At 51.2% G+C, this 25820-nt stretch overlaps 2 protein-coding genes and 1 long non-coding RNA gene across 3 annotated transcripts in view; 1 reads left to right on the top strand and 2 right to left on the bottom strand.

Annotated features, from left to right (window-relative positions):
• Window positions 1-4256, top strand: part of POLA1 (DNA polymerase alpha 1, catalytic subunit) — a 283316-nt gene extending 279060 nt beyond the window's left edge. Inside the window, exon 37 of the mRNA XM_013976637.2 lies at window positions 3070-4256. Coding sequence (XP_013832091.2) covers window positions 3070-3215 — 146 coding nt within the window. The 3' untranslated portion in view covers window positions 3216-4256. The remainder of the gene's footprint in view (window positions 1-3069) is intronic.
• Window positions 4257-10534: 6278 nt separating this feature from the next.
• On the bottom strand, window positions 10535-22577 carry ARX (aristaless related homeobox). The gene is made up of 5 exons (XM_018044003.1): window positions 22141-22577; window positions 19593-20475; window positions 16979-17024; window positions 13850-14178; window positions 10535-11704 (listed from the first exon to the last, which is right to left on the bottom strand). The coding sequence occupies exons 1-5, from the start codon at window positions 22334-22336 to the stop codon at window positions 11464-11466; spliced, it is 1695 nt and encodes a 564-aa protein (XP_017899492.1). The 5' UTR covers window positions 22337-22577; the 3' UTR covers window positions 10535-11463.
• Window positions 22578-23228: 651 nt separating this feature from the next.
• LOC108634325 lies at window positions 23229-25577 on the bottom strand. The gene is made up of 3 exons (XR_001917543.1): window positions 25531-25577; window positions 23859-23990; window positions 23229-23260 (listed from the first exon to the last, which is right to left on the bottom strand). It is a non-coding gene; the product is annotated as an uncharacterized LOC108634325 (long non-coding RNA).
• Between the last annotated feature and the right edge of the window lie 243 nt (window positions 25578-25820).

Raw genomic sequence — 25820 nt, 5'->3', positions numbered from 1 at the left:
TAACACCTGACAGAATCAATTATAACTGACTGTTGTTTGATACCTTTGCACGGAAATAAATGAAACAGACATTCAGAACAGAGACGGCTGCTGCCTGTGTGCCTAAGCCTGCCTTAATTAAAATAAAATAACCAGTAGGCGATGTTAAAATGTCTTTGCCTTGTGGTTCGTAGTGCAGTGTGTTTCTTTAAGTCCAAAAAGGCTTTTAACAAAGAGTAAAGCTGAAAAGAGATTTTTAGTTTACTGACACAAAAATAAAATATCTGAAAGAGAGATGGTTTCCTTAGATGGGAGAATACTCCATTAAAAAAAAAAAAAACAGTTCTGACATCTTATTTGATCCTTTGGCTTTTAAGTAAAATATTTCAGACAAGTTCAACATGCAGGTGATGGTCTAGTTCATCCCATATAGAAAATACTGTAGCTTGCATGATTTTGAGGTTTTAGACTCTAATTAGTAGAAACTTTTAAATTAGCAGTTAATTTTCTTATCTGATAAAACATTGTGTGAATAATGAATATATAGGCTCACTCGGTTTTCATTGTTTTCACAGGGCTTGGGGGCAGGATATTTTTTGGTAATGAGTATATAACCCTAAGGAATCCCCATGTAGAGAGGACAAGGGTAAAAAAGTTGTAGATACATGTTCCCCCAAATGTTATTCCCAGGAAAAGTAGATTTGCTTTGTTGGTGTATTACAATGAGTGATTTGGTGATACTTCTGTCCATTAGAGTATATTTTGCTGATGTGCTTGTGTGTAGGAAGAGTATTTCCTTCCCTGGCTGGCTGAAGTTTGGATTTTTTGTGCTGATTGTTGAGACAGCAACAGCTATGGCCTGTGGCATCTCTGTGGATGGGGCAGGATGGCTGCACATCTCTGCTGCTTGCCTGACGGCCTCTTCCCCAACTCCCAGAACCAGAGCAGAGAGAAGGAATCTGCTTCTACTGGCTACGTTAACTGATTTCCACCAATTAACCCTGTTTTCCCTTGAGTTCTAAAGTGGCAGGTGAGTGTAGCATTAAGAGAAACAGAGTGATGGAAGCCTAACGTGGGTGGCCCAGGTACCCAATGCAGAGAGAACACAACAACAAAGAAGGGGTGAGCCCGTTCTCCCCACAGCTCCCATCCCCAGTGCAGCCTGTGGCAGCTCATGCAGTTCTTTTTCCTAGAAGACCTTCCAAATGTTATTGATTCGATTCTCACTGGGGAAGCAAGCAGGAGCCTTTATCTGCATCTCTAACTGGCGTGGAATGGTGCCTCTGCCGTATTGACCGGCTATGGGATATGCTGGCGGTCACAGTTGTCTTTTACGAAGAAGAGCACCAAATGACGCTGGTTGTCATTCTAACTCGGCTGTGTGGCAGCGTAAATAGTCCCCTTTCTAACCAACCTGGTGGGAAAAGTCAATATCCCATCAGCAGAGGAGGTAAACACATCAGGAGCTGTGCCCTCTCTCTTCCTCCCCTGCTCCGTCTCACCGCAGCTCTGTAAATGTCTCTCCCCGGTCACACATGCATTTGTGTCATTCACATGCACGGGGCGCCGGCCGGCCGCCACTGCTCGGGCCATTGTTGTGTATTCCCAGACTCCGATAATTAGAACTTTCAAAGTGTCTTTCTCTCCTTGCTTAACGATGCGCCCTCTCTCTCTCTCTCTCTTTTGCCTCTTTTTCCACCCGCTTTGGGCATTTAAATCCTCTCTACAAAACTTTCTGTTGTTGTTTTTTGAAAGGCAATTGATGTAATTGAGAAAAGGTTGTGGAGAACAAACGTGAATGTGTAGCTAAGGAACAAAACTCTGGAGACTGAGTTCATTGTGCGGGTGTTTTGTAGACTCACTGTTGCTCTGTTGTTTCTTTTGGTGGTTGATGTGCCCTCCCTTCCATGTCTCCTTCCTGATGCTTCCCTAACCTGGGGCGCCAGGCAGCCTCGCCCCCCGCCCAGGCTCTTTGGCGCAGGCCAGCATCTGGGGGCCTGCCCATGTCTATCTGGGAGCAGTGAACAGGGGTGCATGGATAGGGGTGCACAGTGAGCCTCACCACAAGTGAGCTCAGGGTTCTGGCTACCTGGCTCTACATTTTTACATCCCAGATCTCCAGCTCTGTGTCCTGGGGCAAGTGACTTAACCTCCTCAGCCATCAGATGGGGATTTTTTTTAAGGGCTTCTCCAAACACCTCAGAGGTTTCCCGAGCAGTTTTGAGCAAAACTGTGTCATCTTAACCATTGTGGGCAGGGTTGGCTACCCCAGGGATCAGCCTGTCTCTAAAAGGCCAGACCTGGGTGTCCCAGCCCACTGCTCCTTACAAAGAACCAAGTTTAGAGGTCTCAGACTCTGGGGGGAGAAAGGAAGGATCTTCTCTCTGGCTGAGAGTGCCCTGGGCAGAATGGGAAGGCCAGGGATGAATGGGTGGGAGGAGCAGGAAGCAGAGAAAGGGCCGCTGCACATCTCAAGTTCAAAGGTACACGGTGTGTACAAAGAAGAAAAAAGCAATCTTGCCATGGACAGGTGCTCTCCAGACAGCATATCCCTTGTTTCTTTGAGCAGAGGAGATTTTGTATAGCAGAGGGATGCAGATGGAAAGGACTAGAAGCCGACTAGGCCCATCTGATCTAGGGAGTTTGCACTGGGAGGCTCTGCCTTCCTTTTGAGGCAAACTAGTTCCTGCCACATCTGTACTTTGCATGCAGTTGCATGCCTGTGCTCAACAGCACCACGAGCCGAGTGTCTGCGAGTGGAGTTCACCTTGCCTGCTGCACATGGCCGTGCACCTGCAGTTCCCATCCCTGAGAGTGGCCCTGTCCCCGGTGTGCTGAGTTGGCTAGGTGCTGAGAAGTGGTGGGCAGGGGGAAGGAAGAAAATCTTCTACAGAGGAATCTCGGGGTTCCCTCTCCCCCAGCGTGGGATTGGCTCCAGGGCTAGACCAGCCATAGGACCATGAGGACATCAGAGACCTGGAGCTGCAAACAGAACTCACAGCTCCTGCTCTAGTGCTTCAGAAATACTAAATGCTTTTTAAAGAAGCTGCTTCTGAGACTTGTAATCCTTTTATTTTTATTTCTTTTTAGATAAATTGAAGAAGCAGTTTCTTACTCCCAAAGTTCTTCAGGACTATAGAAAACTCAAGAACACAGCAGAGCAGTTCTTGTCCCAAAGTGGCTATTCCGAAGTGAACCTCAGCAGACTCTTCGCCGATTGTGCTGTATGGTCCTGAGGGGTTCCAGGAAGTGGACCTGCAGGGACGGTGGAAAGAAGACCCACATCCTTGGCACCTGCATCATGGCCCTGGCTGCTTCTCCTGCATCGCTTTTCCTGTGGAACTACAATCATGTTTGTGTGGCTGTGACTTGGGAGGGGGATTATTAAGGGGCAACTGCAAAGCTATTGAATCTACTAAACATCAGGGAACAGCTGAAATACCTTCCTCTGACAATATACCTTGTGCTGTTGAAACACCACCAGGAAAACTGGCTGCTTCACATTGGCATTCAGCCCTGGATTTCTAGGGGAGGGGGCGGGGAAGGAAGAGAAATGAGAGTGGCTAGGAGGCAAGTGGCTTTTACCCAGGACCTTCAGCAGAGGAGCCCCCAGAAAGAGGGGTTCACAGAGCCTGGCAGCAGGGTGGGCATTTTGCCTTTTCACATGCCAGTTAAACCCAATCTGAACCCAAGTACTTCCCAGGCCACTGGCTCCAGGAGCAATTGTCCTTCTCAGTCTTTAAGGAGGGAGATTTAGAAGCTGTGCACTTATTAAATAGATTAAACAGAGCTTACTTGTGTACTGAATTTCTCCAAAGCCCAGCCTGCACATGCACACTGGATAGCTGTTTTACACTCACCTGCCTTTTCCATTTCCTCAAATAGAAAATCTAGGTAAAGGTTTATACAAAGGGAAAGTACTTCTTAAATAATTTGATGTTCTATAGCATTTCATTAAAATGTGTATAGGCCACGGCAAGGACCTTTGTGTTATATCCCAAAAAAATGAGGGGAGGGAGGGATGGTTAATCGGCCCTGGTGCTATTTTTCTCATTTCTTCAGAACGGTGCCTTTTTGCCAGAAACGAAATGTATTTCAATGTAGCCTTCCTTTCTTACATTCTTGGTAAGATTAAAAAACTAAAAAAAAAAAAAATTCCCCTTATACAGCTATGCTATATTTTTTTAAAAAATTATCTACCTGTGGAAAAAAATCTACGTGAATTTTCATAAAGGAAATATATACTGTGCTTTTTTTTTTCAATTCAGAATAAAGTTTTCTAAAAGGAAAACTGCTGCAGTGACTCTGTATCAGGTGCAAAGAGTGGACTGGAGGGGGCAGCCAGGAGTAGGGGATGACTGGAAACCATCCCCTGCCCAACCTCAGCCTGCTTATTAGGTCTGTGCTCAGAGATGCTTGACATAATGTATGTCCCAGTGTTCTGAGTGGCATTTCAATATACTTTGGGTCCTTTGAGAGATGAAGTATGGCTTCTCATGTGCTTTGCTGACTTGCATATTCAGAGAGCTAAGCCAAGATCCAGTGCTATCTCCTTTGGGAGAGCGAGGCTGATGGCCCCTGGAAGAACAGCCCCCACAAGAGAAAGGTCACCCAGCCTGGACCCTAGTGAAGGCATACTGGTTATGTAGTACAGATGATGCCGCTTTATATTGTGCTTTGCCTTCTCTTTTCTTTCCCTCACCCTCTCCTCCTTTCTCTTCTTATACTCAGGTTCTAAGTAGAAACACTTGGGGTTTATGACCATGTCAGTTAATTAATTAATGACTTGGTACCTCAAGCACTGCAACCTGTCAGAAGTTGCAGCACCCAGGCTGCTCTGGGAAACTTAAGGACTAGTGTGTTTTTTCCTTGCTCTTACCATGTAGGATTATAGAGATGGTTCTCTAATGTATGCTTCCTGTGCCCACACCTCCACTTTGCTTTCTGAAGAGAAAGCATGTTTTCCTTGATTTCTGGGACTTGGGGTTATTATGGCAAATACAAAACTTGCTTGTCAAGAAATGCCAGGAGACAGAAACAGCTTCTTACTGGTCTGCTTCTTGTCTCTGCATCTAGATGTAATCATTGTGAGGGCAGGAACCATTTGTGTAGAAAGTGCATAGAAAGTCAGACATTTCTTAGTACAGTTCCCAAAAAAAGCTAACACAGTGGTTGATATTTTCGTATTCAGATCAGTAACTCCAGGTTAGTTAAGAGGATTTTCTGGGAGGCATTTGAAGATTCCAGGATTTTATAGAAAGTTGCAACTTTAGGATTGAGTGGATCTCTCTCTGTCAGAAGATTGGAACATGGCATGGTCGCTTTACTCTGAGAAAGGTTTCTTCTTGATTTGCACCGTCTGATAACACATGGGTACGGCGAGTACCGAGATGCCGCCCACTTTGAAAGGGGGAACTTCCCTATATGTCTTCACAGGCTCCCTGGCATAGGTGTAAAGCTCAGGTGATAAAAGTGAAACAGGCCTGGTTCCCTCTAGAGAGCAGCAGAGCCTCGTGAGCCTGAGTGGCCACGTCCTGTCGAAAGGAGGCAGGAGCTGCTCAGCAATTCTGGGAGGGACAGAGCCCTGGGTGGTCATGGGATCACGTTTTCAAGAGCCAGGAATCCAGATATGGCCATAAAGTATCTCAATTCCTAAATTTTGGCAACTAATTTTAAAAAATAAAATTCTAAATGCTGTGGGCCAGACTAAACCTCTAGGATAAATTTTATCCACTCCAGTTGGGAAATAGGGCCCTACAGGAACCCATCTGGAATTTTTCTGTTTCCTGTTGAATTTAGGGGCTGCCAACAACAGGGAGCACATTTATTTTGGTCATAACTTGGTATAACTCTCAACTCTCCTTCGTGTAAAAGGGGATGTGGAGACCGGAAGTTGAAAATCCTACAAAAGCGTGCTCAGTTAAGATTTTAATTTGTCGAGGAAACAGATGGAGTTCGTCTTGAGACTGTTGCCCAAGACATGGGGGCGAGCCAAAATTCACAGACTGGAGTTTGGCAGAGGCTGGTCAAAGGGGATGAATTCACTGCCCCCTACCACCAGCCCCTTCTCCAGCCTGTACCTCCTCTTACCTCCAACACATACAGATGCACCTCAGCATGCCTTTTCGAACAGATTGAAATTAGTTTGGCAGGTAATGCAGAGACATGGAAACTCCAAAAGCAGCTTTCTCTATCTTGTCAGGGTTTTATGAAAAACACTAAGCCCCAGATCCTCTTCAGAATTCACTGACCGTCAATTCAGTTCTCCCATCTCCCATCCCAGACTTTAACCCGCCTTGCCTTTCCCTTTCTCTCTCTCTTTCTCTCTGCTCACCTAAATATTTCTTAATTGAACGGTTTGCTGTGGAGCTTCCTTATAGCAGTTTAATAGATGAACTCATCTGAGCCAGCCTCAAATTTCAGATTAAAATTCCTTCATCCCGAAGGCAGCATTATCAGGTTGTTGGAGGCTGTTTTCAAACCTTGGTTTTGAATAGCAGCGGCTCTGCATTAATTTAACCACTAAGCTAATAAGTAGGTTTCGTTTTGTTATGCTAAGCTTTATTGCTTTTCTTTTGATCAGAATGGTGTTGTTGAGCAAAGCAGCAGACAAGGCATTCTTTGATGAGGGAATTAGCGCTCCATTCTTCCTCTATTATTCATAGCACAGTGGAATATGTAAGTACCTGAGGGTGTCAAAGGAGCGCAGGTTCTATTGCAAAGTGCTCGCCTTGTTTCTCTCAATAGCTGACTATGAGATGATAAACCGCTTAATACACTGTGCTAATTGGATGAGAGCAAAAAGAGATGGGAATTAAGGCGAGGCAAAAGGAGAAAGTGCAACCAGCCTTCAATTCACTCTTTCACCACTTTACCAGCACCAAAGGAGGCACAAGCTTTCTATAAGCAGACTAGAGGTTTTGTGCAGAGATAAAATGAACGTGTTAGTGGATTCAAGTAATACACTAATTATTGCACAGTATAAATACCACTACTGGTTTTATAACAGGGAGGTAAACTTCTTTTGAGAGGGTTATAGGATTGCTTGGCAGTGGTGTAGAACCTAATAAGGGCCCAGAGTAATAACCCCTTGGATTAACAAAATTGCTGCTTGTAGAAGTATGATTCAGGCTTTTACGAAGATTTCCGGAGAATGAATAAAAATGACTGAATGACATTTTTTAATGTATAACTGGTAATCGCTCCCTTTTCTTTAAAGAAAAAATGTACACTTCAAACTGGACTGTTAATAAAGTCCAGGGACAACACAACTTTTTCCTTTGAAAAATGCTTCTCCCCCTCCCCCCACCCCAGTCAGGTAACAGCTTTTCTTCTCCCCCGCCCCCCAGCTAGGCTGCCACTGTCACTTAAATACATAAGCAATTGCTCCGTGGAACTCAGTGTTCCAAAATACCATTTTAGGCCCCATTTAAGACCCCCTTCATTCAGACACACTCACTTTTGTGTATACACATACACACATGCTCACATACATATTTTTTCCTCTAAAAGCAAGTTAAACTAACTCATGTATAATTTCCTTCCCTCTACCATCAGCCACTTTTCCATTCTAGTAAGATATTTGCACTCAAAACGGTATGAAAAACAGAGGTACAAGTGCCTTGTCTCTTGGTATTACAGATCAAAACCAACAATAATAAGTGTTTGCCCCAGTGGGGGCGTGGTAATAGGAAAAAAATGGGAAAGTGGCTGAGGCCTATACTGGTGACTTTAACTGAAGACTGAGTCTCAAGTCCTGAAACCCTGGCTTTGGTGATCATTCTCCCTAATTCATCCGCTTTCTATCTTCCCCACACAAACCTGAGCTGTCCTCCCTAACTGTCCACAGTCTGGCTCGTGGGTAGCTGGTGACTGAAGAGTACTTAGGGACATCTGAAATTACTCGGCCTACTGCTCCCTTCTTGCCTTTCCTTTCGGGGCCCATTCAGGATCCGACTAGCCTGTCTGAAAATGTAACAAGTTAACTTGCCCTTTCCCTTCATCCTTCCCACAGAGGCCAAACTGCGCTCCCTCACCCCTCACCCCAAGATGCTGTGGGGGTGGCCCTGGGAAAGCAGGTGGTGGGGCATTCGGGCTTGGGGGTGATAGGGAACAGCCATGCCCCCATCACAGGGGCTCTCCTGAACTCCCCTGGGCTCTGCATGGCCTCCTCCAGGGTGAAACAGGTTTGCTTAAGGTTGGGAGGGGGGTCAGCCGCTCCCAGCATTGTGACTGCTTTCCCAGATATTGGGGCCAAATTGGGTTGCCATTCATTAATAATGCTCACAATAAGATTAAATCATTCTGGAAAATCTCATAAAATCCCCCTAAGTACGCTCCAGTGGCTCTTTCCAATCCCCATCATTCAGCACTTGGGGAGGTTTGGAAGGAGAAGAAAATTGGTTTCTTTGCTTTTAATGCTGCTTTGAAAAGATACTCAGAGTTTGTCATGCGTGACATGTCACATGTTTAATGTGGACTTGCTGGAAGTCAGGGGGTCTTTAGCGTGTGATATTTATGGGGAATATTAAGTGCAGAATGAGGTCCCTCCAGCTGGGGAAAGTTGAAAGAATAGGAGGCCCAGGACTGGGCTTGTTTGCAGCATCAGAATGACATAGGATTAAGAGTTTGTAAAACAAGGAGAGGGGTTCTCATTGGCCAGTAATAAATGTAATCCTTGGAGGTAATTTCACGCAATTTGCTTCTGCTCCATGGAAGGGTCAAATGAGAAAAAATGACTTAAAAAAGAGTTCATTAACAGGAAGAATGGTACTGTTTCTCGTACACCATCCAACTGGCAGCCTGGAAGGGGGGGGGGGGGAAAGCCCTACCTAAACAAAAGCCAAAATCAACGGAAAATTGATATTGACCACCAAAAACCCCAAAAAAGCCCTTTCCCTCAGTCCCCTCCTGCGCTCTGCAGTCCCCACCCCACCTCAAACTCCTGAGTAGCCCTGTCCACCCCAGGAACTCGACCTTCACCCCAGGAGACTCTGTGGAGTCTGGTGAAGGTTTGAGACACTCAGATCTCGGGGAATGTCCTAGAAAGTTCCTGCTGAGCCTGCAACCCCCGGGAAAGGAGTGTGCGGCGGGAAGGGCTGAGCAGAGGTAGTTGGCGCCTACTCCCCGTGTCCGGGGCCGGGCCCTGCTTGCGAGCTCCGGGTGACCCGACGGCCGATATCCGGGGCGCCCCCTCAGCCTTGGGCCCCGCGGGCGCGCTCCCCAAGGTGTCCGGCGGGCGGGGGGGTTGCGGCTTGCCGGCCGGGCGGGCGAGCGGAGGACGCCCGGGGCTGAGTGCGGCAGCTGCCGGGCCTTCGCCCACCCGCGAGTCGCCGCTGACCTCTGCCCGCCCCCGCACCTGCCCCTCGGCCGCGCACGCCTGCGCCCGGAGCGGCGAGGGGACCCGCCCCCTCCCCTGGGCGCGGTCCGGGAGCGCGCGTGGAACCCGGCGGGGCCGGCCCGGAGACGCGTCCGCGCCCCCCGCCGCGACCGACTGGCCGCGCGGCCTGGCGGGGTGGCGGCACCGGCTCCGAGAGCCACGCTAGTCACGCCGCGGCCGCCCCCCTCCCCGCGCCTGCCCCTCTCCCCAAAGGTCCAGCGCACTAATTACTACAAATTGAAACTAATTAAGCTTCTCTTCCCTTTCCCATCACCCTGGGAGCTTTGGCGAGACCCGGCCCCCGCGGGCGGGCTTACACCGAACGGTCACCTGGGGGGCGCAGGCACGGCCCGGGGGAGGGAGAAGCTACCGTCGCCGCCGGCGCGGGGAGGGGTGCGCCCGGGGGCTGCAGATTGCGAATCTGCTCGGGTCTCCTCGCGAAACCTGAGTTGTTTGGATTTTTTTTTACAAGTATATACATTTCCCAATGCCTGGATAAGTGATGTAATGACATTTGTCGAGTTAAGATCTGCCACTTGGATACCCCTCGCTGCCTTTCCATCACTGTTTCTGCGTTCTGTCTCCCACTCTCTCCCTCCCTCTCTTCCCCCCACCACACACCCTCCTACCCCCCAACACACTCACTCCTCCCTGCTCCCCCTACCCCGCCACAGACCCTCCTCCCCGCGCGTGTACCGTGTAGCCCGCCCCCTCGGAAGCCACCGCCTGGGCTCCTCTCTCGCGCCATTACCTGTCATCTCGGACTGCGCACTTCCTTGTACGTGGCACTTTCCACGAACAGTTTCCTTCGCCTTCCCAGCTAAGACTCCCCGCTCGCTTCAAATTTCTGTCTTCACCGTCAACGCCTACAGTAGACTCACCCACCCTCCCTCAAGCCCACCCCACCTCCGAGGCCCAGGGACCTCAGCTCCCACTGCAACACGACCCAGGAGAGCCGAGATGCACGTGGAAAGCTCCGTGGCGGCGGCGATCTTAACCTTTCTTAGGAAATCCTACGGGTCCTTTGAGGATCACATTCAAACTAGGGCCCTCTGCCAGGAAAACGGGAGTGCAGATAAACTCTGGGGGAGTCGGGACGCAGGAACCCACCCGCGGTCTTATGGGGGGGGCCCTTCTACTGTCCCCTCAGCTCCTGTAGAGAGTATTCACACTTCCTTTTGTTAAACATATATTTTTGTTTTATTTTGAGCGTGACACTTCTCCACTAGATAGCAAGGAAAAGTGATAACAATTACACATTACACAAAAGTACTGTACCATTGCCTTTATCTTGAAGGTTTCGGAAGCCTCTACAGTTAATAAGTTAAATAAAGGGCTTGAGTACATAAATATTTGTCTAGGAACCCTACCGTATCTACAACACAGTAAGAATCTACAGGAGGACAAACTTTTACCATACCACGCTGAGTGCAATTGCGTTATAACATTTCAAATATACAAAGCTCTGTTCTTTTTCTTTTTTTTAATAACAATGGTATGTACAGAATCAATAATCACAGTTTGGTGACTTCAACAGTCCATTTTCTAGCAGAGTATTTCCCTTTGGTTTGATATAAAAACCTTGGTTGATGTATGATAAAGAAGAGAACAAGAACAAGACGCCCCTTTCCGTTAAGTGCACTGTTAGCTATCTTACAGATTCGCATTCGCTTCCCCGCCGCCGAAGGCTGGGGCCACGCTGGCAAGATCAACTTAGAGCGCCAAAATGCTATTTGGAAAAAAAAAGCTAAGTGGGGTGTCAGGAGGCAGAGAGGTTGGGGTTTTTTAATTGTTAACTTCAATACCAGGTGACTTAGGGAGAAAACCTCCCCGATATTTTCAATAAAAGAACGGGAGAGAGTGGACATTTGAGTTCGAGCGAAGTTGGCAGGGGCAGGGGCAGGTGGACAGCCAGCCGAGGAGGTGCCACGTCCGGGTAGCGCCGAGGGCTGCCTTGTCCGCGTCCAGGCTGCTGCGAAGGCGGCTGCGCTCTCTCAGTGCCGTCTCGGGAGTGTGCTGGTCCTCTGTTTCCATTTGGTCTTGAGTGGTGCTGAGTGAGGTGACCTTTCGGGTCGCGCCCGGGGCGCGAGGGTGGAGGGAAGCCTTTAGCACACCTCCTTGCCCGTGCTGGTGCCCGGCAGGATATTGAGCTGCGTCAGCTGCGCGGCGTGCTCCTTGGCCTTGAGCCTCAGCGCCGCTATGCTCGAGGCGCGTCTGTCTGCAGCCGCCGTGGCCGGGTCGGCCAGCGCGCCCGACGCCACTGCGCCCTCCACGGCCGGCGTGGGCTGTCTCAGGAGCGCGGCCGCGGTCGACGCGCTGGTCAGGGGGGCCATGGTGGAAAAGAGCCTGCAGGGAGAGCAAAACAGCGCGGTGACGCCCCGAGAGCTGCGCGCAGCGCCTCGTGCAGCCTTTCCCGCCGCCTCTCCCCGGCGGACCAGAGGGGCGCCGCCGCTGGGGCGCAGAGTCGCAGGTCCGGGGCTGGCTCGGGGCTGGCTCGGGGCTGGGGAGTAGCTGGAGGCGCGGGCGGGAGGCTGGGACGTTCTAACGGTTTACCAGGGCAGGAAACGAACAGAGTGGGAAAAAGACCGAGGGGCCAGATATTCCTGGAGGGACCAGAGCCGTGGCGGAAGCAAGCCCCGAGTCCCCGAACCCCACGGCCCCACGGCGCGGATTCTGGGCTTTCGCTTAAGAAGGGAGTGTACTTTAGACTAAGAGCTCCGACTGCCTATAATACTATTTGCCGAGAGAGAAGAGAAGAGAGACAAAGAGAAAGGAGAGAAAGGGAGAAGAAAAAGAGAAAGGACAAAGTGGGATTAAAACTGAGAAAGACCTGTGCTGCACTTCGTACTCCTTCTATAGAACGCCTTCTCGGCCCGGGGCTCCTTTCACCCTGGAAAAGCTGGTCTTGTTTGCTAGCCTTCCCGCCGCCGCGGCCGCCCTCCTGCGCCAGGCAGAGCTGCCAGAGCCCGACGGACGCCCGCGAGGTGGGGATGGGGGCTCCCGCCTGTTGATTTCCGCTCGCCAGGCAACTATGACCCGCCAGCACCGCATTCTCTGCGCCCCGTGCAGTCACCAGTACCAAAGAGTCCCCGGACCCGCGCCTCCTCCCCTTCCCCCGCGTGCGGCGCACGGCGAAACCCAAGTCTGGGACTCGAGTCCGCGAAACCGCCTCCAGAAGGCGCCAGCATTGACCCGCACGGCGCTTCCACCCTCTACACTGCAGCGAGCCAGACTTGCGGCAGAGGCCGAGCCGCCCCTGACCCTCAATGCCACCACCACCAGTGCCGCTAACTCCCAGGGCTTTGGCTCCGGCCCCCGGAAGGCCAACTCAGAGTTTCCACCATTAGAAATGAGCCCGCCTGAGCTCGAGGAGCGCCCCCCGCTTCTCCCAAGCCCACCCTCCACCTCTCGTCCCACCTCCACCGCACCCTTCTTCCAGCCTCTCCAAATGTCGCAGCTGATACTCCAGCCATGGTTTGGCAACTTTAACAAGGCACTTGTTGTGAGAAGAGGAAAGGGAGAGGGTGGTGGGCGAGGGACAGAGGACTTAAACATTTTTTTTCCAAAAAGAAATAAGTGTGGCCTGGAGGGGGCGTAACATGCTCTGGTTCCACCAGGTAAACTGAGTCACTACACTTCAGTGCACTTTCTGTTTACTTCATTGGTTGTTACAAGAAAGTAATTTTACTGAGTCTTTTTTGAAATTTTTCTCCAAGATGATTTTTTTGTTAAGTGGCTGCGCAGTTGGATGAATCTATTATTTCTTTGTTCTCCCAAAGAGAGATCACTGAAGCTGCATTCAGTTTTAGTTTCACTGCACTTTCCAACTTAATACATCTCTCCTTTGTTTCTTTGTCTGTGTGATTATACAGACTTTTAATTTCATCATTCGATGTTCATTTAAAGAAAGGGATTTATAATATATGATGAACCGTTTCTTTGATTTCGTTGTCTTGTGCTGCTTTGGGGGTCCGGGGTTGCCTATATGAGGGTATGGTTGGCAGCGGATCACTTGAATGACAAGGAAGGTAGAGTTTGGAGAAGAAGAAAGATTTCTTTGGACCCAGAGGGCCCTTGGCCCCAGGGCTGTATTCCTCTGGCTGCCAGGCTTTGGGGAATGAGGAAGGATTTTTGCAAAAGTTGAAAAGTCATCCCGGCTCTGCAGCCTACACCTGTACCCTTTTACACACACACCACCTTTGGTCTAGGCTGTTACTGCCTTCAAATGGTACTTTAAAGCTTTCATTGAACACTTCCAATTTCTGTGGTTGCTGTTGTTGCCACTACCCTTTCCTCTGCCGTTCAGTCCCGTCATTCCCTTCAAGATCCGCACTGTTTAAAGCAATATTAGAGATTATTTTCTTTGGCTAAATCTCAAGTTAAGCCAAACAGGAAAGATGTGTGTAGTCCCTACCTATTTCTGGCCTCCTCCCAGGGCCCCAGCCTCTGTGCGTGTATGAGAGAAACAGCCTCCCCGAAGCCGCGTTTTACCTGCCGAACGCAGGGCTGATGAAGGCCGGGTGCCGGAACACTGCGGCTCCGAGGAAAGTGCTCAGGCCCAGCGGCGCCCCGCTGGGCGGCAGGCTGGCCGAGCCCGGAGGCGGAGGTAGGCTCGGGAAGGCGGCGGCGGCGGCTGCAGCAGCGGCAGTCCAGGCCGAGTCGAGCGCGGGATGGTGCGGAGGGAAGGGGCTGGCGTCCAGGTAGGGGCTGAGCGGGTGGGTGGCCGAGAGCGGCCCGGGGAAGGGCAGACCCGGGGGATGGGTCTGTGCGCCCGCCTTCTCCCGCTTGCGCCACTTCGCCCGACGGTTCTGGAACCAGACCTGCAAAGCCGAGAGAGGCAGGGGTCGGTGCCGCTCCGGCCGGGTAGGCGCTCCGCGCGGTCCCCGCCTCTTGCCCCCGTGCCGCGGGCCCTCCCTCCTTTCCACTTTTCCACTGCAGCCCTCGCCTTCCTCGCCCCTCCATGGCCTCGGGTTGTTCAAGGACACGTCTGGGACCAAAGGAGCAAAGAAAGAGGGCCTAAATAAAGTCATCTGGAACTACCGGGCAAGTGAACCCTTTCCAGTGGACATTTTAACTAGCCTGGTTCCTTTCCAAATTTAAGAAATGGTTTGTTGTATTTAGAAGTGAGGAAACCAAGGTTTACATGTCTGCGCTGCCATTTGCTTGCTGTGTGTCACTTAAACCTCTCGGAACCTCAGTTTTCTAATCTGTAAAATGGGAATAATAAAACTTTACTCATAAGGCTGTGATGAGGAATGAGTCAAATAAGGCTTGTGGAAGCTGGCATTCAGTGATGACTCTTGGGAACAGACAGCCATCAAGAGAAGAATGCACAGCAGCTTTCTGTGGCAAATCAGCTCTTTTCACCTATTTCAGGTTTTCCCAAGAGGTGACAAAATCTTTGCTCTCCGTTGAAAAGGGAATCAGGGAGGTGGTTTAATCTTTGCAGAAATATTTACTGAACACCTATGAGCACTACCCTATGTTTGGGGGCTTGAGGGGAACTGGGACTGAGGGAAGAAATACCTATGATAATTAGCAAACAGGCATACAGTTTAGGAGGCAGTTGTAATGAAGTGTGGGGTACACAGCCTGCTATCTGCAGGGGCTCCATGCAGGGCCAGGTTGTACCAAGGAAGGCAGTGACTGCATGGATCAGGTCTACAGTGATATTTGGACACAGAAACCAGAGTGTGGGACACCTGGAGACTGGGCACATCTTCGTAGCTAATCGGTCCTTTCTTCTGGAGATGTGGTTTAAGTAGGTTATTTAAGTAAGATAGTTGTAGGTTGGGGGGAGGTTTTCAGCACAAGGTATCTTCCTAATTGTTAATAGAAAGCAGTTTTAGTAGAGACCTTTACCTGAAATGTGGCAGCTACCATGGTCTAAAAATAACTTTTAGGAGCATGAAATTATTTTTATGTGACCTGCTCATCACACCCACAGCTGAGAAGATACACTCCTTCTCCCTTGAAGGCATTAGTATTTTTAGGGCTTAGTTTATGCCTGCACACAAGTCTAAAAATTAAGAATGAACTCTGGGGCTATACAGAATTATATTAAAATATAATGTAAATGATCCCAGAGGTATATGTTTTTTAAAATTTTAAGACATCTATGCCTTTCAGATACACACACTGGGGTTGTCGTTACTAGCACTGGTATCTAGGTTCGGTTTGATTTCTATATAGCCACCTAACACAAGAAAAATTGAGAATCCAAGTCAGTTGATTACTTAAAATTCTGCCCAAAGGGGGCCCATCCATAATATTTCACAGCCCTCAAATAATTTGTTTGAGAATCGCAGAAACATTACATTGTGGAAATTCAGAGACTTGAAAAAATAAGACTAGATGGGACCAGGCTGGGTGGGCAGCTTTTGTGTATCCAAATCTGTCTAGACAAGAATACCCGCCACTCCTCGATGGCAGTGAAAGGAGTAAAGGGCGGGGGGACAGTGGAGGCAGAATGCCCTCAAAGAACATGGAAACCTTCTAGAGACAGATCGGCTCTCGGCTCAACTGCAATTATCAAGATGTCCCCCTGCAATTCCTCATTATTGAATTAATACCTCTGAGGCCCCCCAAAGGTAAACGAAAGGACTCTAATAATTCATATTCACTTAATTACATCTTCTCCAGTGAATAGGGAGAGAGGAGAAGGGGAGGGGGCGCTCTCTTTCTTTTTAAAAGTTATTTAACTTTCCCACGACTCGGTCCCCTGAGCAGAAAATGCAGAGTTGCTGTCACATCTCTGTTTGACAATGGAGAAATGTGTCAACAGAAAGGAGGGGACAGGCCTCATCATTAGCCCTCTAATGCAAGAAGCTGTTGTGTATTAAATGAGCCATATGGAATTTATTGTGCTTTATCAGCGCTTGATTTTGACTGTAAAGTGATTCACTCAGCTCCTAACCCAGGGACATCTGTTTTCTGTTGGCCATCGGGGCTGCCCAGTGTTGATCGTCTCTTTGGTTATGGGGCCTGGGTTCGGAAATGCACTCTGGTATGGGGCTGCAAACACCTTTAATAGCATTGCACTCACTCCCTATTAGATCAATGTGGGCTCATTGCTATAAAAAATGGGAAATCAAATAGCATTAGCCAGCTCCTTGTGCGGGCGGAGGGGAAATCAAACAGCATTTTGCCTTCAAATGGCCCTGTTTGTTCTAGCACTAAGTGGGCTTTTATGAAGCCCGATTGGAGACTTAATCGCAGCCAAATACCTGCTTGGAGCTGAGCGGATTTGTCTAACAACCAAATCCATGCTCCATCCCATTATTTCAACCAGGAAAAGTCAGTTCGCAGATTGTTTCCTACAGGGGCTGTGGACCAGGGGGCTTCTGAACTGCAGTCTCAGGGACCCTGAAACCCCACTTCTGATCCTGGACTCTTCCCATAAGGCTCCCAAACCTAGAAACCTTCCCCTTCCATCTTCCAGATCTTCATATTTTAATATAATTTTGTGCAGGAGTGTTTTGGTTTATCTTTCTGATTCTGCTTCTCTTCATTTTATGAAGGGAGTCTCTCAAGAACCCCCTAGTCCATCAGCCCGTCTCTCTTCCACTCTTTCCCCAGCCCACTGCCCCTCCTTTCCTCCCTCTCTGCAGTGCGGCTCACCTGGACCCGGGCCTCAGTCAAGTCCAGCCTCATGGCCAGTTCCTCCCTATAAGAAAGCAACACACGGGCAGGAGGTCACTGCAGGCTCCAGCAGCCGCCTGTCAGCCACCTTCCTTCGCTGGCATCCTCTTCCATTAGGGTCTAACAGACACCTGGGCATCACCACCCCTTCAACACTGGAGTGTCTTCTATTTGACTGCAAACGTGAAAACACAATACACTCCCAGATACAGGATGTTGTCTATTCTATTGCATCATATTATATTCAAGAGTGACAGTGGTGACTTCTTGACTGTACAAGTCTCAGATTCTCTCTCACTCTTAAGCCAGAGTTAGATAAGACACACACACACACACACACACACGCACACACAGTGCTTATGGCCTCTTTTGTCCTAAGAGTAAATGGGAGAACTCTCCACTCAACTAAAAACATTTCTCTCGCCCTCCTTGTTGCTTTCTGCCTTCTTTAAAAAATGCTCTCTCCCCTCTCCTTCCTCTCTCTCCAGCTCTCTGCCTTTCCTTCCATCTCTCTCTCTCTCCCCCGCCTTCCTCCCCCCCCTCACCCCCTTAGGTCATACTCCCCATTACCCTCTGGAGATATGCTAAGCTTGTTAAGAGTTCAGTGGGGTAATTTTTCGATTAAACAAAATTCTGCGCACCTCCTGACTCCAGTGCCCACTACAAACCCTGCCCATCTCAGGGGAAGTCAATTTAACTGAAACCCTACCCCGTCATTGCAGTTATTACTGCGACAATTAAGGCAAATAGGAAACCATTAAGATGCTGTAAAACGGCTTACAACCTGTTTACCGAAAATATGAGCGCGACGAGAGTAATTGGCTCTCCAATCACTAATATGAAAGAGCGGGGCCTGCCCCAGCCTGGGACCCGGCCTGGCCCACACCTGGAACTTCAGGACTGGGAGAAAACTGGTTCACTGGAGAGCTTCCCGCTGCTTCCTGCTACAGTAAGCATCAGCAGATCTAAAACCCCCAAACCACACTCCTGCCTGGGTCCCAGCAGGAGCCAAGGGGCTCTAACTAGCCCCCTGGGTGGGAAAGAGGTGGGCATGGGGTGGTGACAAGCAGCCACCCCTCTTCGTGTACTTTGGTTCCCTTGGAAAAGCTAAAAGGGCAGACCTGCGTGCCAAGCGACATCACATCATTTTCTTCTTTTGAATTACATGTGTGTGATAAATGCAAAAAGTGGGTTGGCCACTTAGCTATTTGATAGAGACAATTACTTTAGAATTTATTTTCTTTTTTAAAGATAATGAAGGGACTGGATGACACAGGGGAGGGCCAAGTTTAGCTCAGGGGATGATCAAGTTTAGTGCCTTGCCCCGAGTCAGATCTACTCTTCCGTTTCTGGTTAGGAGACAGTTTAGCGATTAATTGCTAGAACAACTACCCTGGAGCGTTGGCTCAGGCCTCCTGAGCGCTAAGCAATTTCTCCTCGGGTTCAAATGGGGCAGGCAGCTTTCCGGGGCTACTAAAGTGCACATTGAAAAGTCGTACACGGCTCGTGCGAAGGTGGGGCTGCTCGAGCTTGACAAGCCCAAGTCCGGGCTCACTCCTATCCCTTTTTCCCTCCCCGCTGGGGAAAGCTGGCCATACCTGGCTCCTCGGCTGTGCCAGACCTTAGCTTTGGGGTGGGAGAGGAAGGCCCCCTGCCGGGCCGGCATCCCAGGTATGACTAAGCCGGCCCTCAGGGGCCCAGTTATCTCACAGGTACATCTTTCCCCCAAAACTCGGGTGAGTGGGAATGAAGCGGATCCAGGAGGAACACCCAGGTTTAGACACCAGTCAGAAGGGGGAAGTTCCCCCCAGCTGTTCTGTCTGCTCCCTGCCAGGCTCCCAGCGGTCCAAGCCTGCCCCTGTAAACCCGCGTACAGTAAACCAACACTGCGTTTAATGTGCGTGGAGGGCGATGGAAAGGGGAGATTCTGGTCGGTGCCTCCGCAGACCAAACGCTGCCTAGTTCTGACTTCCTTAGGTTATTCCAGGAGTCCTCAAACGACAGAACTTGGATCTTTTTAACGGCCTTCTCTACAGGCGCGGGCAGCTTCACTGCGAACTGCGTAACTGATACCCACCAGGCTCCCGGGGCATCAGGCGGGGAGGGCAAGCGCACCACACAGCGGCCAAAAATAGCCCCTGCTTGGCCCTGGCGGCGAGGGCCGGCAGCGCTGCTTGCGCCTCGCCCGGTCTGGCGGGGACCCGGGATTGCAGCGCCAGGGGCCTTGGTCAACCGTGAGCGCTCGGGTGCGCACGTCTCCAAGGTGGCGCGTTAGGGCGCCCTTTGGAGAGGCCGTTTCTTTTTCTCTCTCTAGCTAAAACTTGTAATTACAAAAATTAAACTGGAGAGACCTCGGGAAGGGAAAAACAAAACAAAACAAAACCCATCCCAGTCTAAACTTACAAGCCCAGAGTAGAGGGGGTGGGAGGGTGTTTTTGGTCAACAGGGGTTTGGCCATTGGGAGGGCGCGCCTGGGGTGAGTCCAGGAGCTAAGTTCCTGCCCCAGCCCCAGGGCCCTGCCCGCCCACCTTCCCTCTCCGGGACCCACTCGCGCCCTCCAGCCACTGCTGCCACGATCACCCCTCGCGCGTACCTGGTGAAGACGTCTGGGTAGTGCGTCTTCTGGAAGGCCCGCTCCAGTTCCTCCAGCTGGTAGCTGGTGAACGTGGTGCGGTAGCGCCGCTGTTTGCGCTTCAGCAGCCCCTCCTCTGAGTCGCTACCGGCAGACAGGCACACGCTGTCCTCGCCGTCCTTGCCCTCAGCGTCCTCCGGGTGCAGCAGCAGCTCCTCCTTGGGCGACAGCTCCCCGCCCTCGGTGGCCACGGCGGCGGCGGCAGCGGCGGCGGTCACCGCTCCTGTGGCGGGCACAGCGCAGCGCCGCGGTTCCTTGAGCAGCGCGCGGGCGTCGTCCTCCAGCAGCTCCTCCTCGTCGTCTTCCAGCAGCTCCTCTTCCTCGTCCTCGTCCTCTTCGTCCTCCAGCAGCTCCTCCTCCTCGTCCTCGGCGCCCGCGCCGCTACTCGCCGCCGGGGCGCCACCTGGGCCGCCGGCCGCGCCAAGGCGCTCGTCCGGGTGCCCGGCGCCCCCCGGGCCGCCCAGCTCGTCCAGCGCGGGCGGTGGCGGCACGAAGGGCGCCCCGTTCTCGCGGTACGACTTGCTGCGGCTGATGCTCACCTGCGGCGCCTGGCTGATCTTGAGCGTGTCCCAGGCCGCGGCGGCGGCGGCGGCGGCCGCCACGGCGGCCCCTGAGCCATCCGGCCGCTCCCCGGGCCGCGCGGTCGGCGGTGGTGGCGGCGGCGGGGCCTCCCCCCGCGGACCCGCCGTGGCCGTGGCAGCCGCCGCCGCCGCCGCCGCCGCTGCCGCCGCCGCCGCCGCGGCGCCCTGGAGGAGGCGGCCCCCGCCCGGGCCGTACAGGCGCCGCAGCTTGGGCGGCAGGTGCAGCTCGGCCTCGAACGGGGCGCTGCTGCCCTTGGGGGAGCCTGCGGGCAAGGGAGAGCGGTCAGCGCGCCGGCCGGCGGGCCGTCCCGGCCAGAGTCGCCGCCCGGGCCAGCCCTCCGCCGCTCCCTCCGCGCCCAGGCCCCGATGCGCGCGGCGCTCTCCGCACCGCTAGACTCCGAGCCCTCCCCTCCTTCCCCAGTTTTCTTGCCTTTTTTTTTTTTACATCTCTTTCCCTTGCTCTTGTTTCCTTCTTTTTCCCTTTTCTCCTCCTCTATCGGTCCTTTCCTTTCCCTCTTTCACTCTTCCCTTTATTTCTTTTCTTCCTTCCTTTACTTCTTTCTCTACTCGCCCTTCCTTTCATTTAAAAATCACTTTTTCTTTCTCTCTCTCCCCGTCTCATCATTCTTTCCGCGTCTTTCTCCTCTCCCTTCCCTTCCTTTCTCTTTTTGTGCACTCCTCTCCCCTTCTTCATTCCCTCCTTTATTGTTTTCTTTTTCTTTCCTCTTGTCCTCTCTTTCACCTTTTCCCTTCCCATTTCGGGGCAAGAGGGAATCTGCAAACATTCAACTTTTTAAAAATCACCACCACTCTGAAAACTTTGCGCACGACCTCTGCCCTCAGCTCTGCCATGCGTTCCCGGCTGCGGGTTGGCGAGAGGGGCTACTGCCTGGCGGGCACCGGGGGAGGAGGGAGCGGCCCAGTGGCCCAGAGTGAGGACCTGGCCCCAACAGCCCCCAACAGGAGGGGCGGGGGCTCCTCTCCCAGAAAAATCGTCCTGGAGAAAATGGGTTCGGAAAGCCCTGGGTGGGGACGTAAGGGGGTGCAATAGGCACAGAGCGCTCATTCCCCTCGAGGAAGAGCCTGGCACAGGTGCCACTGCAGGCTAAAAAAAGAAAAGGAAAAAGTCAGTTTTATTTTAAACGCTCCTTTCCCCGCTGTCCGCTCCTGTCTTCCAAGTGACGGTGCGGCTGGACTGCTGGTTTACAGACTTTAAAAGGCGAAACTCGGGTGTAACAGTTTCGGGGCAAAACGACAGTTGTTCTGGAATTTTTAATTTTAGGGGAAAAAAGAGCTTTTAAACATCTCAACTCTAAAAAAAAAAAAAAAAGAGCAGAGGAAAAAATAGCACCCAGAAGCTGCATATTTCATACACTTCAGATACAAGAAGGAACATTTGGGGAATCCCAGGGAGATGTCTTCTGCAAAGCTTGGGTTTAAAAGATCACAAGTAATCTACAATTTTAAAAAGAAGAAAAAAGCAGAACACCTCGTATAAAGAAATCTTCCCAAGAGGAAAGGCCAAGGCGCACTCCGCCTGGAGTCCCCATTCACAGCTTTTGAGGTTCTTCTCTTCACCAAGTTCTTACAAGAGTCCACCAGGCTCCTGCTGTTCTTGGCCCATCGCCCCTCTTCAGAGCACCCGCAAGGCCACCAAAGGGGGTATTTAAACGACCTAAGAACCAATACCGAGAATCTAAGGGCCCTCAAAGCGAAGCTTGGTCTCTGCTTTTTCTGGAAGCAGAGAGGGAAGGAGAGACATCCCCTGGGAAGAGGTTTACCGCTCTTTGAGGTACCAGGCCTCAGAGTTGTTCCCTCTTTTATCTTCTGTCTCCAGTTGGACAGCCGCAGGCCCCTGGCCCCGGAACATCACACATCCAAACCAGTACCTAGCACCCTTTTCAGGTGCTCGGCAAGCACAGCCTTACCTTGCACGGCCTTTTCCTGGTCGGTGCGGCTGGCCAGCGGAGCGGGCAAGCTTTGCGCGGCTCCCAACAGCCGCATTTTGCACGGGCTCCTCCGGCCCAGGATGCTGTCGATGCAGTAAGAGGAGAGCAAAGTTGGAGATTTACTTTTGCACTCGGGCCTCTCGGAGCAGCCCTCCTCCTGGTACTGATTGCTCATGGCTGGGGTTTTTTTCCCCTGGGCTCAGAGAAGCGGGCCGCGGGCTGCCTCTCGGGGCGGGTGGGATGGATGGGTGTGTGTTGAGGGGTGGGGTTAGGTGGCTGGTTATAATGGATATTATTGCGATCTCTGTGCCTCTCTGCCTCTCTCGGTCGCTGGCTGCCGGCTCCCGCCCTGCCTGCGGCCGGAGTTCGCCCTCTCGGCGCTCAGGACAAGCAGTAACAAGTGTAGTGAGCCGCGGGCGCGGAGCTCTGGTGTCTCTCTCCTCCACGTGCTGAGAGGCGCCCTCTGATTGGCTCTCTCCAGAGGCCGGGCTGCTCCGGGCTGCTCTGCGCTCCGGGTAAAGCCTGGACTGGATTCCGGAGAAGCCGGCGGTGGAGGAGGGGCGGCAGCAGGCACGCACCCGAGCCAATTTTATTTTTATTTTTTGTTTTCAACTAGCAACTTTCTAAATACTCCATTCTGTTCCTGCCGCTCTTCCTTTAACCCTTTAGGGCTATCCCGAAGCTCTAGCGTATTCGGATGTCAGGCCAGTGGGTGCCATTTGGGCGGCGTGCGCCCCTTCCACCAACCCGAGGACTTCACTCCCTTGGAGGCAAGGCCTTGAGGCTTGGCTCGCGTACGGACGGATTTGGCCCTTTGCAAAGCCAATGTTGCGCTCCCAGGACAGTGCCTTGACCTCAGTGGCCCTCAGCCACCGTCCTCTTTAGGGCAGACGGGCCGCCGGGGTGACGGCCGCCGGTAAACGTCTGTCGTTGGGGCGTTCAGTGTTCTGTTGTGGCCCAACGCCTTGAACTGTTAGTCCTCTCCCTGAGTCCGGCGGTTGCTCTCTCTTTAGTAGGGTCTCATCACCGTCTTCAACTCTGCCAAAAGTCCCCTTAAAGACAAAGGTCTGCCAAAGGCGCGCGGCCTTCTCTAGCGCATCTACAGAACAGGAAGGGACGGGCGAGTGTCGGCTGCGAGAAGGGGCAGCTGGGGACAGGCCCCGAGAGTCTCCCCCTTCTCCCCAGACACGCTGCCCTCTTCTCCCCATAAGTTCGCCTCTGTTAGGCCGTCACCCTGAAGCTGGACACTCTCCGATCGCGCTTGCAAGGAGCGGGATCTAACCGGAGCCCTGAGCCCTCTAGGGTGGGAGGGACCCAGGTTCGGCTTCAACCCAATCTCAAAGCTTGAAGTTCTGAACTCCCCCCCTGGCAAAGGCGAGAGAGCGAACCTCAGGGAGAGAGAGCACTTGTTTTTCTTCTTCCCCAAACAGCTTCCAGCGCGTCCAGCGCTGAGAAACGGGACCCAACTCTGACTGAAGTTGTGCCGAGCCTGGGCGAGGGGCTAGCACGGGTGCCCTCTTTTTCTGGGTGCAGGGCCCAAGGGATAGCCGGGGGCCTCGATGCTGGCAGGGTGGGGACGAGGGTGGTGGGTGGGAGAGGAGCCGGGGAGGGGGAATCCACGCCGGGTTTTCCTCTCTCAACCCCTTCAATGTGTCAGAGAAAAGCGTTTTACAAAGGATTATACTTGAATCACTTACAGTCAGTATTTAAAAATACAAGGATGCATAACTGGGATTTTTTTCAGCCATAAACATCTGCATAACTCTTGGATGCTGGTGGGTGGGTGGCAGACAGATCAGGCTGGCTTGGCAGGAGCATTCAAGACACAACTGGAGGGGATGAAGGGTTGGGAACAGGCACATCAATAATGTTAATACTAATGTGCTATTACTAGTACTATTAAGAGCTAGACGAAGAGGATCTGTGTCTCTCGGTGTGTGTGTGTCTGTCAGTCTGTCCATCTGTCTCCGCTCTCTCTGGCTTTTAGTTTGCGTCTCACCAGTTTTTCCTATACTTGGAATGATGGGAGTTGGGGGCGAAAGAGAACCCGAGCTCTCTCTGACATTGATTTTCTTTTAAGCCCTCTCTGTTGTTCCAAGGCCCCTGGTATCTGCTGTGTTTGCCTGCCTTTTTCCTTTTCTAGTCTCACCCCCAGTTCTCTGTTATACAGCCCCGTTTAGCTTTAAAGTAACATTCTGCGCGCTGATTCCCTCCCCATTCCCTGTCCGGCTCTGAGCGCCCACTCCCAGGGTGCGAGTCTCGACGGAGCCGAGAGGCGGAAAGACGCGTAGGTCTCCTCGGAGCGAGCCTCCAGCCGCGGGAGCCTCGCGGGCGTCTTTGCGGCTGGTCACTGGGAGAGACAGGGGCGCTTTTCCCTCCCCAGCGGGCCCCGCGTCGGAAATCTACAAGACCCGGCTGCGGGTGGCTCCGTGACTTCAGAGTCACACTCCGTCACACGCAAGGAGTGGGTTGAAAATGAGTCCACAAGAAGACGGTGTTAAAGAGAGACACAAACGCACAACTCATTTCTGAGAGCATAACGGGGTTTCAACTCGGTGGAAGATTTCTTAGCTTCCGTCCCCCTCCTCCCCCTTCTGCAGCTGTTCTTTTCTTTTTTTTTTTAAAGAGTCGGACTTTCTGCTGGGGTGTATTCTAATTTTAATCATCCACTGCAAAAGGGGAGGTTAACATAGAATTTCTGATTCTGACTTAATGACCCCTGGAATTAAATCTAATTCTATTAATGGCATGTAGCGTCTTTCTTTGGGAAACCTGGTGCAAACACTAGCATTGTTATTTTATTTTGTGTATTTTTGGTATTTTCTAATCAATCTTCCCAAGTGAGGACACTATTGGGAAAGCACATCCATTCACTTCGGGGAGAAGGGCCTGACTCTGCTCCCTTTACACCCAGCGGCCCTGAAATGATCTTTGTCACAATTCAGCACCCAAGTTCAAAATCTGCAGTTGGCTCTTGCTATTCCTAAAATATTATTTTTTTTTTAGAAAAAGATAACTTTTCTAACATACCCACGGGGAGACAATCAGCTGGTATCTCCACAGTGTCTAATCAGAAGATGGGTTTAAGCTATGTGTGTGTTATCCTACATGTTAGTTTAGAAAACAGAATGATGCCTCTAATATCTAAGAAGAATTTAATTAATTTGTTGAGTAGGTAGACTTTTCGGGATTGGGCTATAGGACTATGTATAAACAAACTTTTAGTTTAGCCAATTTCATGTTTGCACTGTCGGCAAGATGCCACTTTGCTTTCTTTTCACCTCACTTTCTCCACTTTCTTTTACCCACTAATCAAAAGGAATTTCATTTTAGTAATAATATTATTCACCTTCGTACTTTGTTACTCACCACTCCTGGTTCCTCTAATCTTTGAGGTCTGTAACTGTTGGTTTTCTTTTCCTGGGCTGCCTGGAAAACAATGGTTTGCAGTTCATCTGCTTTTAAAATCAATCACTAAGATAAAAATGACAATTATGGCCGGAAGTGAGGGTCAGAGGTGTTCAAAACTGTTGTTTATGGTGAAAAGAACGAGGCTTGTCCCCAGGATTGGAAATAATAATTACCTAGAAGAGGCGAATGGAAGAAACCCCTTTCTTTTCTGTGGTGAGAGCTAATTCTACGTTGTAGTTTCAAAATTA

This window comes from Capra hircus, assembly GCF_001704415.2.
Source record: "Capra hircus breed San Clemente chromosome X unlocalized genomic scaffold, ASM170441v1, whole genome shotgun sequence".
NCBI classification, from domain to species: Eukaryota; Metazoa; Chordata; class Mammalia; order Artiodactyla; family Bovidae; genus Capra; species Capra hircus.
Note: the sequence above shows the minus strand (reverse complement) of the source record. Positions and strands in the feature narration are given on the sequence as shown.